This window comes from Oryctolagus cuniculus, chromosome 7, assembly GCF_964237555.1.
Source record: "Oryctolagus cuniculus chromosome 7, mOryCun1.1, whole genome shotgun sequence".
NCBI classification, from domain to species: domain Eukaryota; kingdom Metazoa; phylum Chordata; class Mammalia; order Lagomorpha; family Leporidae; genus Oryctolagus; species Oryctolagus cuniculus.
Genome location: NC_091438.1, coordinates 57,652,011 through 57,665,401, shown reverse-complemented (window position 1 = coordinate 57,665,401; position 13,391 = coordinate 57,652,011). Strand labels below are relative to the sequence as shown.

The window sequence follows — 13,391 nt, the reverse complement described above, 5'->3', positions numbered from 1 at the left end:
TTTTATTACATACAAAATATGTTTTCATTGATTATATTATCAGTAAGGCTTCTAGTAAACAGCAGGCTAATAGGTATGTTTTTGAGGAGTAAAAAGTTACCTGCAAAATTTTTTTAAGATGTATTTTAGGGGCTGGCATTGTAGCATAACCAGTTAAGCCACCATCTGCAGTTTGTGGGCGCTGGTTCGGGTCCCAGCTGCTCCACTTCCAATTTGGTTCCCTGCTAATGGCCTGGGAAAAGCAGGAGAGGATGACCCAACTGCTTAGGCCTCTGCACCCACATAGGCGCAGGAGTCCAAGCACTTGGGCTATCCTCCGCTGCTTTCCCAGACACATTAGCAGGTTGCTGGATTGAATGTGGAGCAGCCTGGTCCTAACTGATTCCTGGATAGGATGCCCGCATCCCAGGCAAAGGCTTAACCTGCTGTGCCACAGTGCTGGCCCTGCATTGTTTTTTGGTTTTGTTTTTTTTCTTTTGGACAGATTTTTAAATAAATCAAACTAACTTAAAATAGAATGTAGGAACTACAAAGAATAACTAGTTGTCTTGTGATATAAATAGTCGAGTAGATTCTAATTTGGTATCGGTACAGGTGGGCAACTGAATAAGGCAACAATTAAATTATTTCATTCCTGTTTGGATTGAAGTCTTCTAATATCCTAGAAGTGGTTTGATTTTGTAAATTCTGAGTGATTAACTCGAAGATCAGATTAAACAGTTATAAGTGAGAATATCCATACCTAATGGTATTTAAGTTCTGCTTTAATAACAATTAGAGTTGTCCTTTTTTAGTGGTATAAATTAAAGAGCATATGTAGTAAGTTTTATCTATACCTTTTTTTTTTTAAAGATTTATTTATTTATTTGAAAGTCAGTTACACAGAGAGAGCGAGCTTCCATCCCCTGGTTCACTTCCTAAACGGCTGCAACGGTCAGCATTGGGCCAGGCAGAAGCCAGGAGCTTCATCCAGGTCTTCCATATGTGTGCAGGGGCCCAAGCTCTTGAGCTATCTTCCACTGCTTTCCCAGGAGCATTAGCAAGGAACTGGATCAGAAGAGGATCAACTGAGACTTGAAATGGTACCCACTGGGATACCAGTGCTGCAGACGGCTGCTTAACCCACTGAGCCATAGCCTTGGCCCCATTTTTTTCATGCATCCCCATAGCTTCCTGTCACAAGTAGTTTCTGGCCGTAAGAGTATGCCCAAGCCAAATGAGACAGTCTAGAAGTAGTGAAGTGTTGAGAATTGATGATAAATATGCCAGCTTCCTCTCCCCTCAGGTCGGACAACTCTGAAGTTGAAGTATGTTCTGCTTATTCTTCCATAGCCTAATCCCTGCAGCTGTAACTTGCCTATTAACACATCTGTGGTGCTTATTTCCCTTCTATATCTTACCTCCTCAGTCCCTACTGGTGCTTCCTAATATTATCCAGAAAACCAACCTCTTGTCCTCTAATCTTTATGTGGGAGTCTGCTTCTAACCTAACCTAACCTAACCTAACCTAAGACAGCATATTGTTTTGCTTTTTGTTAACCAAATCTACGAGTAACCTGATTCTTTGTACCTCCTGTTTACTATAGCATCAGCATTAACCTGGCAGCTTACTCTAAATTTGTGTAAGTAAATGTATTTCCCTTCTAGATGGAGATAGTTATTTGTATGTTAACTTTGCCAGTGCAAGGATCACAAAAGGTGATCATTTCTGATAACAAGCCCCAGTATGCTGACCTTCATTTATACCTTTTTTGGCATAAATTGTCTGATCACACTTTTAGGAAAGATTTACTTCATTTATTTTTATTTTTATTTTTATTTTTTTGACAGGCAGAGTGGACAGTGAGAGAGAGAGAAACAGAGAGAAAGGTCTTCCTTTGCTGTTGGTTCACCCTCCAATGGCCGCCGCGGCCAGCGCACCGCACTGATCCAAAGGCAGGAGCCAGGTGCTTCTCCTGGTCTCCCATGTGGGTGCAGGGCCCAAGCACTTGAGCCATCCTCCACTGCACTCCCTGGCCACAGCAGAGAGCTGGCCTGGAAGAGGGGCAACCGGGACAGAATCCGGCGCCCCAACTGGGACTAGAACCCCGTGTGCTGGCGCCGCAGGCAGAGGATTAGCCTAGTGAGCTGCGACACCGGCCAGATTTACTTCATTTATACACATAAACACACACATACACACACACGCATATTAGATTTATTCATTTATTTATTTGAAAGGTGGAGTTACAGAAAAGGAGAGTCAGAGTCAGAAACAGAGAGAAGTCTTCCATCTGCTGGTTCACTCAGAGAGCTGTTATGGGAAGTGGAACAGCCAGGTCTAAAGCCAGCGTCCATATAAGATGCAGGCACTGCAGGAGGAGGCTTAAACCGCTTTGCCACAGTGCCAGCCCCTATAAGTGTTTTTCTTTTTTTTTAAAGATTATTTATTTGCAAGCCAGAGTTAGAGAGAGGTGGTAGGGGGTGTCTTCCATCTGCTGGTTCACTCCCCAATTGGCCACAATGGCTGGAGCTGCGCCCATTTGAAGCCAGGAGCCAGGAGCTTCTTCTGGGTCTCCCACATGGGTGCAGGGGCCCAAGGACTTGGGCCATCTTCTGTTGCTTTCCCAGGCCATAGCAGAGAGCTGGATCACAAATGGAGCAGCCGGGACTCAAACTGGTGCCCATATGGGATGCCAGCACTGCATGTGGCAGCTTTACCTGCTACACCACAGTGCCAGTCCTGTATATATGTTTTTAAAATGAGAGTGAGACATGGGCATTTAGCTTAGAGGTAAGCATGCTAATTAGGATGCCCCTGTTCCACATACAAGAATTCGGGTTCATTATCTTACCTGGCTCCTGACTCTAGTTTCCTGCCAGTACAGACCCTGGAAGGCAGCAGTATTGGCTAAAATAATTGGGTTCCCATGGCCCACATGGGAAATTAGCCCCTTGCTTCTGACTCTTAGCTCATGGCTTTCAGCTTTGGCCTAACCAGGTCCCTGCCATTGCAGGCATTTGGGCAGTGAACCAGCAATTGTGAATTCTCCATTTCTCCCTCCCCTCCCTCCCCCCTCTGCCTTTCAAATAAAAAATACATTGTTTAAAAGATGTGAGAATTACTTGAAAAAAATCAAGATATTTAGCTGTTCAGGCTATTCTGTAAGCAAAAGAATAGTTCTGGGAAGGCAGTAATTTCTGAGGATTTATGTTAGTGACAGTCATTTTGAAATATTTGCTAGTTAACTGAAACATTTTCATATTAGTGGATGAGCCCCTGAAAGGGTTTAGAAATTTCAGTTGAGTTCATGAACAGTGAGGCTAATTGGCCTCACTTTATATTCCTATCTGTGTCCTAATTCTTAAGAAACGTGACAAGGTCAAACAAAGTGCATGGGCCTTATTCTTGGAAAAGCGTGTGCCCTGCAGATCTCCTTTCTTCAGTGAGTTCTAAGAAATGCAGAAGTCTTGGTTTCTTTGAATAAGCCTCTAATTTTTTAATATTCCCCATCATATTTATACTCATTTTCCTACTCAGTATTCTTTTTAACCCCTGAAATTTCTAGTTTCTTATTTTTTTGACAGGCAGAGTTAGATAGTGAGAGAGAGAGAGAGAGAGACAGAGAGAAAGGTCTTCCTTTTTCCGTTGGTTCACTCCCCAAGTGGCCGCTACGGCCAGCGCTTCGCCAATCCAAAGCCAAGAGCCAGGTGCTTCCTCCTGGTCTCCCATGCAGGTACAGGGCCCAAGGACCTGGGCCATCCTCAACTGCCTTCCCGGGCCACAGCAGAGAGCTGGACTGGAAGCGGAGCAACTGGTACAGAATCTGGTGCCCCTACCGGGACTAGAACCTGGGGTGCCAGTGCTGCAGGCAGAGGATTAGCCTAGTGAGCCACGCGCCAGCCTTGTTTCTTAGTTAAAAAAACAACTAATCAAACAAAACTAGTGTTTGATTGTAATCCACTGTATGAGGGTATTTTAAAAAGTGGAAAATGGGAATTAAATTATGGGAAATTAAATTAGTGGGAAAATGGAATTAAAAGGTAAGCTTATTTTGATGCAAAATTTTTGAGATCCATGCATAGTTTTTCCGTAATACATTTCCCAAGAACTCTTTGAATACCGCTTGTATTCTCAATATTCTTGTCCTTGATTAATAGGATATTAGCCTTTATATTGACATCATTATATAGCTGTCTTTTTTTGTCCCTATCTTTGCTTTTCTTATTTTTGCATTACATGGTAGAGGCACATGCAGTCTCTCTCCTTTTCCAGTGTTTTATTAAATTGTCTTTTCCTCTTTAATCTCTTTTAGAAAGCCAAACAGTAGGAATACCAGGATTTAGAGAGGGTATGAAAAGTCTAACGTCTCTTGACCATCCAAATAGAACCAACTGATATCCCCAGGAAAACACCTCTTTTTGTCCCTAACTATATGTAATAGATTCATGTTGCCTGGGGAACTCTCTGTTGCAAGTGAGATCGTGTTTTCTGCCCAGATGAAGCATGGCTGTTTAGTTAGCCCTTTCTAAGAACATCCCAGAAGAATAAGTCCCTAGAGAGAGTTTATTTCTGCCTGAGTCAGGGAATTTCTAACTTTTGAATAAAGCATAGCATTGGGAAATCTTATGCATGTTAGATAAGGTTTTAGCTCTGAAATTTGAGAAAATTCAAACCTTGGCTCTTCCTGCTGTTAGGAGGAGCTAACAGCGTAGCTTGAACTAAACTGCCTCAAGCACCTCCGTGTCCTCAGCAGTAAGGTTTTTAATGAAGATAAAATGAGACAATATTAGTAAGCAAAGTGTATTTGCGAAGTGCTGAACACATGGTAAGATTCAATAAATAATAACTGTAGTAGTGAAGGTTACTGCTTCTCTCTTCCTATTTCTGCTTTGTCTCTAAAAGCATTCCTTTTTGTTCAGCTATCTCTGGTAGTATAGACTAGATTTCTTAGTCTGTTCAGGCTGCTGTAACAAAATACTTTAGACTAGTTAACTTACCAACAACGCACACTTGGGTGGGGGCTGAGAAGCCGAAGATCAAGGTGGCAGCAGATTGAGCGTCTGATGAGGGCCTGCCTTTGGGGAGAGTGCTGTTACTGGAGATCAGCTGCTCAGGGGCGCTCGTCTGCGCACAAGATGCAGACATGAGACAGAGAAGTGGTGGGCGAGATAGCAGAGTTTAATGAAGAGAAACAGGGAAGAGGGTACACCTGAAGTGTCAGGCAGGCCTCTCAGGGAGCGGCTGAGAGCACTATCTGCATTCAGACTGGAGTTTTCATGGACATGAGTGTGGATCTCCCATTTCTTCTCCCCTCCTCCCTCTTCTGACAAATTGTGGGTAGGGGATTTCTGGATGTATAGTTCCCAAAAATCCTCTCACGATGTTATGGACACAGTGTTATTGGACCTAATGGCCTCCTTGGTGCAGGGCGAGGGAAATGCCCCTGAGCTGCCCCCATGGAGAGGGCTGAAACCCATCCAGCAGGGTTACAGAACAGGAGCCATTACTGCAGGTACAGTTTCTTTCAGGGCTTGTTTCCTTGTTCTATTGCACAAAAATTCAATTTAAAAAAAAATTCTCATTTTCTTTGGCCCCTCTTACATAGGCTCATGTCTTCCTAGGTACCTTAAAAGTACCTTCTTGTTGCACCTTTAGTTGGCAGAAGGGGCAAATGCTGAGTCCTGTTAGGGTGGAAGTCAGCAAGGGAGCTTACTTCAGCCTTTTCAATAAGAGCATTAATCCCATTCTTGAGGGTGCAGCCTCATGACCTAATCACCTACCAGAAAACCCCACCTCTTAATACTATCACATTGGGTATTGCTATCACATTAGGTTCCAACTTAAGAATTTGGAGGATACCAGTATTCAGACCATAGCGCTACATAAGGAAAGTGGTGTTACTGAACTCTTCTTGAGTTACACCCCAGTTCAGCTCCCTCAATTTTATTTTCTTCGTAACACAAGTATGGTCTTTCTAAAACATTCCCTTTCCTTGAGTTCCTGTTGCTTTTAATAAGATAGTCTGAATTTTTTTTAAAGATTTATTTATTTATATGAAAGGCAAAGTTAGAGTGAAAAAGAAAGATCTGCCATCCTTTGGTTTATTCCCCAAATGGCTGCAGTGGCTGGGCCTGGGCTAATCCAAAGCCAGGAGCCAGGAATTCTATCCAGGTCTACCACATGGGTGGCAAGAGCCTAAACACTTAGGCCATCTTCTGCTGCTTTCCCTGGTGCACTGGCAGGGAGCTAGCTAGATCAGAAGCAGAGCAACCAGGACTTGAACTGGCACTCATACAGGATGGTAGCTCATCACAGGTGGTAGCTTAACCCCCTGCATCACAATACTGGCCCCAAGTCTGAATTTAAAAAAAAAAAATTATTTATTTGGAAAGCAGACAGGGAGAGCTTCCATCCACTGGTTCATTCCCCAGTTGCCTGCAATAGCCAGGGCTGGGCCTGAGGCTGGAGCCAGGAACTCAATCCAGGTCTCCAACGTGGGTATATGACCCAATTTACTTGAGCCATCATTGCTGTCTCAAAGCATATTTGTTGGCAGGAAGCTGTAGTCAGGAGCCAGAGCCAAGTGTCAAGCCCAGCTACCTCAGATGTGGGTTACCTTAACCGCTGGGCCAAATGCCTGCCTCAAACTTGAGTTTTGTGCTTTTCTCTTTATAGTCCATCTCCAACTTCATATCAAGATCTCCTGCCACATTCCCTTCACATAGGTATTCACATGTCACATGCCAGCATACTGTATATGTCTCCATGCTCCACTTCCAATCCAGCTCCCTGCTAGTTACCTGGGAAAAGCAGTGGAAGATGGCCCATGTATTTGGGTCCCTGACACCCATTTGGGAGACCTCGATACAGTTCCTGGTTCCTGGCTTAGACCTGGCCCAGCACTGGCTGTTGTAACCATCTGGGGAGTGAACCAGCAGATGGAAGATAACCTCTCTCTATCGTTCCTTCTCTTCCTTCTCTTTCTGTAACCCTTTTAACTTATTAAAAAAAAAAAAAAAAAAAAAAAAAAAAAAACTTGTTTAAATGCATTTAACGGAAGGATACCTCGCCTGTATGGTCAGTTTGTAGCCATGGTGAGATGACAACCTGTCTTATAAGTTACTAAAACTTGCTGGTCCTTACAAGTCATTGACATCTCTATCTAGTGTATTGCTTGATCTTAATAATCATTTTATAATTATAGCATTTCGTTTTACCTTACATACTCAAAACTTCTTTTATTTTTGTAGTCCAATGTAGCAATAAGATATTTTTCATTTCTATCTTTAACCCTTAATTAAGCTTCCCTACATCTGGTCAGATCTACATAATAACTTTAATGATACTGTCTGTGGAGAGATGTATCAAGTCTTAGGATCCATTAGAACCCCTTAGTTTTCATCAAGAAAAACTAACATTAAATTATTTCAATTATTTTAACACTGTTCAGAATAGGTCTTATTGATCCTTTTATTCACAGTGCCTAGCTTAGTACCTGGGATGTTGTAAGTACATAATGTTTGCTTAACTTAACAATAAATTTTGCCTGCTAAGGAATGAGAATTCTAAACTAAGTCTTTTATGAATTTTAATTACTAACAATATGAACTGTCATTGGTGATATTATTTGTTCAGAGTTGGTAAAGATGGCTTACAAATTTGTGCCCTAAGCAATATTATCTCACACAGGTTCACTATTACGAAGACGGCAATGTTCAGTTGGTTAGTCATAAAGATGTACAAGACTCAATAACTGTGTCGGTGAGTGTGCAGCGTTTAATGTCTGTATTTGTTTTGAGCCTAAGTGCTGCCAGTAGAAATTCAGCTTGCTTTCCATGCTTTGCTTTTGGCAGCTTCTAGTAGTGCCTCTACTACAAACCAGCTATATTATTAGTTCACAGTCTGACTCAAAATAGTGTCTATGGCTTGAGAGAAGCTTCCTTTTTTTCTCTTTCTTGCTTTCTTTCTCAATTACAAGATTTGCTCAAGGACACCAATACCTTCAGTCAGTAAATGCCAGGAGCAAGAAAAGTTTGCTACCTGCATCCCGTAGGGCCTTATTGAGATCATCAGAGAAACAACATTTTTAGGAGTATCTAATCAGAAATTACTGTGTTCTGTACTTTGAAGGAAGGGACATAATTTATTCTAGCATTCTTTCTTTCATTTTCTCATTATTGTTTTATAGTTTAAGAAATAATTGAGTAACCCCAAAGATCTATTGTTGATACGTGTTATATCTATCAACATGCCTGATTAAAAACTAAAAATGAGGGACCAGTGTTGGCATAAAGGGTTAAGCCACTGCCTGCAATGCCTGTATCCCATATGGGCACAAGTTTGAGTCCTGGATGCTCCCCTTCTGATCCAGCTCCCTGCTAATGTGCCTAGGAAAACACTGAAAAATAGCCCAAGTCTTTGGGCCCTTGCACCCACATAGGAGACCCAGATGAATCTCCTGGCTTCGGCTTGACCCAGACTTGGCCATTGTAGCCAATTGGGGAATGAACCAGCAGATAGAAAATATCTCTCTCTGTCTCTCTCTGCTTGCCTCTCTCTCTCTCCCTCTCTTCCCCTCTTTCCTCCTCTTTCCCTCTCTCCCCCTCTCACCCTCTCTTCTTCTCCTTCTCTCTGTGTAACTCTGCCTTTGAAATAAATAAATAAATCTTTTAAAAAATTTAAACTGAGAAATACTAAAAGATTTGTTAATTAAAAATAATAAGCTTGGGGCCAGCACTGTAGCATAGCAGGTAAAGAAACCTCCTGCATATAGGTGCCAGGTCAAGTCCTGGCTGCTCCACTTCTGATCCAGCTCTCTGCTTTGGCCTGGGAAAGCAGTAGAAGATGGCCCAAGTCATTGGGCCTCTGCACCCATGTGGGCAGACTCGGAGGAAGCTCCTGGCTCCTGGCTTTGGATCGGCACAGTTCCAGCCATTGTAGCCAGTTAGGAAGTGAACCAGCAGATGGAGGACTTCTCTCTGCCTCTCCTTCTCTGTGAAACTCGTGACTTTCAAATAAATAAATTAATTATTTTAAGATTTATTTGTGTATTTATTTGAAAGGCAGAGTGGGTAGGGTTGGAAAGACAGAAAGATCTTCCATCCACTGGTTCACTCCCCTGCAAATGGCTACAACAGCTAGGATGAAGCCAGGATGAAGCCAGGAGCCAGAAAGTCCTTTCTGGTCTCCCACATGGGTATTAGGTGCCCAAGTACTTGGGCTACCTTCCCAGGTGCACTAGCTGCAAGCTGGATTAGAAGCAAACCAATATTCACTGATATAGAATGCTTGCATCATCATCACAAGCGATAGCTTAATCCACTGTGCTACAACACCAGCCCCATCAAAATAACTATTTTCCAGCCCCCATCCAAAAAACCTTGATGAGAAGAATGACATTTGTTTACATTTTCACAAATTGTATCTGGTTTAATCAACCACAGCTAGATTTTCTTTCTTTTTTTTTTTTTTTTAATTTATTTGACAGAACTATAGACAGTGAAGAGAGAGAGACAGAGAGAAAGGTCTTCCTTCCATTGGTTCACTCCCTAAATGGCTGCTATGGCCGGCGCACAGCGCCGATCTGAAGCCAGGAGCCAGGTGCTTCCTCCTGGTATCCCATGCGGGTGCAGGGCCCAAGGACCTGGGCCATCCTCCACTGCCCTCCTGGGCCACAGCAGAGAGCTGGACTGGAAGAGGAGCAACAAGGACTAGAACCCGGCACCCATATGGGACACTGGCGCTGCAAGGCGGAGGATTAACGAAGTGAGCCACTGCACCAGCCTCAATACAGCTAGATTTTCATATCTGCTTTGTATATTCCATTAACCCTCAAAGTGATAAAGTAACTACACATCATGTAGCTTCTAGGAAACTGTGTTGTACAAGCATGAGAGTAAAAAAAGCAGATAACTTTGTCTTAGTTTTATTATGAAAATAGAAAACTGTTTTGACCTCTTCACAGTCAGTCTTGGGACTATTACTCTCAAGCATTAAACCTTATCTTCTTTAGTTCATTGTATTTAATGGTAAATTGAAGAGCATATTTCATTTTGTACCTAGATCATGTAATATAAAATGTAATTAGCTGGCTTAACATTATAACTGAAAAATAAAGGAATATTTGAGCTTACCTGTATAGCTGACACGTCTGAGGACATTGTTCATGTCATCTTATACAAGAATACTTTTAAAGTATCAGGATTTCAAGACATGATATTGATGTCTTTTCAGCATCCTGTGGCAGAGTGGAAAGAGCATGAGTGTTCTGTCAAAGACCTAGATTCAGAGCCCATCTTTATTATTCTAAAGCTCCATGGTTTTCGTCACGTTACTTAAGAGAGTTCTAGTTTTTCATCCCGCAAAATGGAGATGATGATGATCTATTTACTTCACAGGTTTTTGTGATAATCAAAAGGAAGTAATGTGCATAGAAACACTTAATAAACTAGAAATTGTTATACAAATGTTAAGATGGACTGACTTTTTAATATATTTTTCTTCACTGCTTACACATTTTTAAAAATTCTTGTTTTCCCCTCTTCCCTTCATTAGAATGAAATACAAACTGCCAAGGAGTTTATTAAAATCATAGAGAATGCAGAAAATGAATATCAGGTAAGAAGATCTTAAACTAATTTTTCCAGACCTAGTACCTTATTAGTTTGCTGTTAACATATTTTGTTAGACTTCTCTGTGTCCTTTAACATAATTGCACATGCTATTCAGTGCTACTAAGTGTGGAGACTGCAGATCTAACAATTGGACATTATACGTAACAATAAGGGTTTTGAAAGGGATTGTATATCTCAGGTTTCAAACTAACATAGGTGAGCTTCTTGACTCTTGTCTGCCTTTGTATGGTACTCAAGCATGTCCTTTGCCTAGAGTTACTTTCCTATTCATAGCCTACACTGTCTCTGTTCAAGCAACTCATCTTCAATTATCTGTTACAGACAGCAATTAGTGAAAACTATCAAACCATGTCAGACACCACATTCAAGGCCTTGCGCCGGCAACTTCCAGTTACCCGCACCAAAATCGACTGGAACAAGATACTCAGCTACAAGATTGGCAAAGAAATGCAGAATGCTTAAAGGCTGACTGTAGATTCTTCAGTATGTGGAACAAAAAGGATTCAACGTGTGGTCATATGATAAATAAGTGGTTTATAAACAAGAGTGATATTTTGCTAGGGCTTTCAAAGTTAACAGTTTTTGAAGTACTGTTGAACCTACAGCATTGTCTTAATTTCTTTTGTGTTCTCTGCCTTGTAATTTTCTGTTACCACTATATCTACTTGTAAATCTTTTTTCCCCCTACATTTAATGTTGGAGAGAGAAATCTATCCTGAAGTCATTTTACTGTTTAGAAAATTTTCTTAGCCATGAAGCCCTGTTACTGATTTAGACAGATAATATGTTCAGTACTTTTTTACCCCTGTCCTTCAAAGCACTCTGGTACCTGGTACTTCAGTGGTTTTTTCTGATCCACCAACAGCTTAAGAGGCTACGCTACAAACTCTAGTTAAACGGAAGACACATTCGTCCTTCTCCTTCTGACTGCGTTGATCATTTACAGCATCTCATAATGGTAGTTTGCAAAAGTTTGAATTGGGGCTTTTCAGATCCTTTTTGAGGGGCAAAGAAGGTTTTCTGGAAATTCCATTATAGCCAGCTTCTCTGGGGAACTTGTTTTTAAATCCAAAGACTTGAACCACATTCCCTGCACATGAACTTGTTTCCTTTGTTTCCTCTTCGCTCATTGTCTCCTTTCCAGCTAGTCCCATTGTAGTTATAGACATCTGCATTTTTAGAACAGTTTTACCCATTTATGTTTTTTTTTATTGAAGAACTGCTGACCTACTGTGGATATAATAGAGTATAAAACTTGAAAAATGCAGATATTGAAGGATAATAGTTATCTTGTGCTTTAATACTTTGTGGCAGGATTGTACTATAAGCAAATGAATCAACTGCGTAATTCACAAACATGAAAAATGAACCAAAGTGAAAAGGATAACTTCCAGGCAGTATCTTTCTATTGTAACCTGTTATTTAAGGGAATACTAGTGATTTCTTCTAAATAGGATGTAATACTTGTTTCAGATTACTTTTCCTCAGTCCTGCCTGCCAAGAACACAAATGTAACTGTGATCTAGCAACCTTCCCAGGTGTATTGGCAGGTGTGTGTATGATCTCAGAGTACACAGGTAACATAGATATGATATGACAACTGATATAACGGTGGACTCATTTACATTGTTTACACTGCTATGACCAGGCCTTAAGGGAAGGTCAGTTTTTTAGGAAACCAAGTAGTGTCTTCCTACCTGTCTCCAAATACATGTAAAAAAAAGAAGGGTGTTTGTGCTTCAGCGTTGTTTTTGCTCAGAAATACCGTCAAGCAAGAGTTTGTTTCCAAGTGATCCATTGAGCTGTGTAAGCATTTTTGTTTATTTCAAATAAAAGATATTTGTATTTTTTGTTATTCATACTATCCATCCATACCACACTATCTTCTGTATCAGGTAGTCCAATAGAAATATACCTGTTTTGTTCTAAAATTGTCTTGAGTCTCCTTTTTGACCCATCTCTTCAGTCTTTGTTCTCAAGGTAAGATATTTAACTGCATTTGATCTTGTTTTTTGAGAATGTTCAGGGTTTCTGAAATTGGTTCCTACTGTCACCTGTTGTAGACTCAGAAAATATCCAGTGACTTGCAAAGAATAACTTTTTTCAATGTAAGCAGTGTTTCTCTGGATCATACTTATCTTCATTCAAAGGCTACCAATGATTCAGTGGTTTTGCTTTGAGATTTCCATTGATATAAAAAAGAAAAAATCTCATTTTCTTCTTTACCTGTTACTCAGAAAGCAAGGCCCAAGTGGTTGTATTCACTAGGCAGGAAGTTGAAATGAAGGAGTCCGCATATTGGACCTTGGTAATAGTTCACATGAGCTTAACTCTAAATGCTAGAGTTAACCAAATGCTAGAGTAAACCAGGAGTGGTTTAGCTAATAGACTATATGTGAGAAAGGCTTTTATCCTGGGGACTTTCTGTGCTTTTCCCCTCCATCCAAGGCCAGTACAAATTCCTACCCGTTTGAGGGATATTTAGCTGTACTCTGTTCTCTACTTGTAATGCAAAAAGATCCAAAACTTTTTTTTTTTTTTTAAGATTTATTTATTTATTTGAAAACAGAGTTACAGAAAGGCAGAGTCAGAGAGAGAGGTCTTCCATCTTCTGATTCACTCCCAAAATGGCCATAACAGCCAGAGCTGGCCGATCAGGAGCCAGGAGCTTCTTCCAGGTCTCCCACATGGCTACAGGGGCCCAAGGACTTGGGCCATCTTCCTCTGCTTTCCCAGGCCATAGCAGAGAGCTGGATCAGAAGTGGGTCAGCCAG

The 13,391-nt window shown here is 41.1% G+C and overlaps 1 protein-coding gene across 4 annotated transcripts in view; it reads left to right on the top strand.

Annotated features, from left to right (window-relative positions):
• CAPZA1 (capping actin protein of muscle Z-line subunit alpha 1) overlaps nt 1-12,548 on the top strand; it is a 52,329-nt gene extending 39,781 nt beyond the window's left edge. For 2 of the 4 annotated variants that reach the window (XM_002715766.5, XM_051857398.2), the window contains 3 exons: nt 7,673-7,744; nt 10,538-10,600; nt 10,939-12,548. In XM_002715766.5, the coding sequence (XP_002715812.1) occupies nt 7,673-7,744; nt 10,538-10,600; nt 10,939-11,079 (276 nt within the window). In that variant the 3' untranslated portion in view covers nt 11,080-12,548. The remainder of the gene's footprint in view (nt 1-7,672; nt 7,745-10,537; nt 10,601-10,938) is intronic. The other 2 variants (XM_070077873.1, XM_051857399.2) reach the window with 1 other exon arrangement.
• The last annotated feature ends 843 nt before the right edge of the window (nt 12,549-13,391 follow it).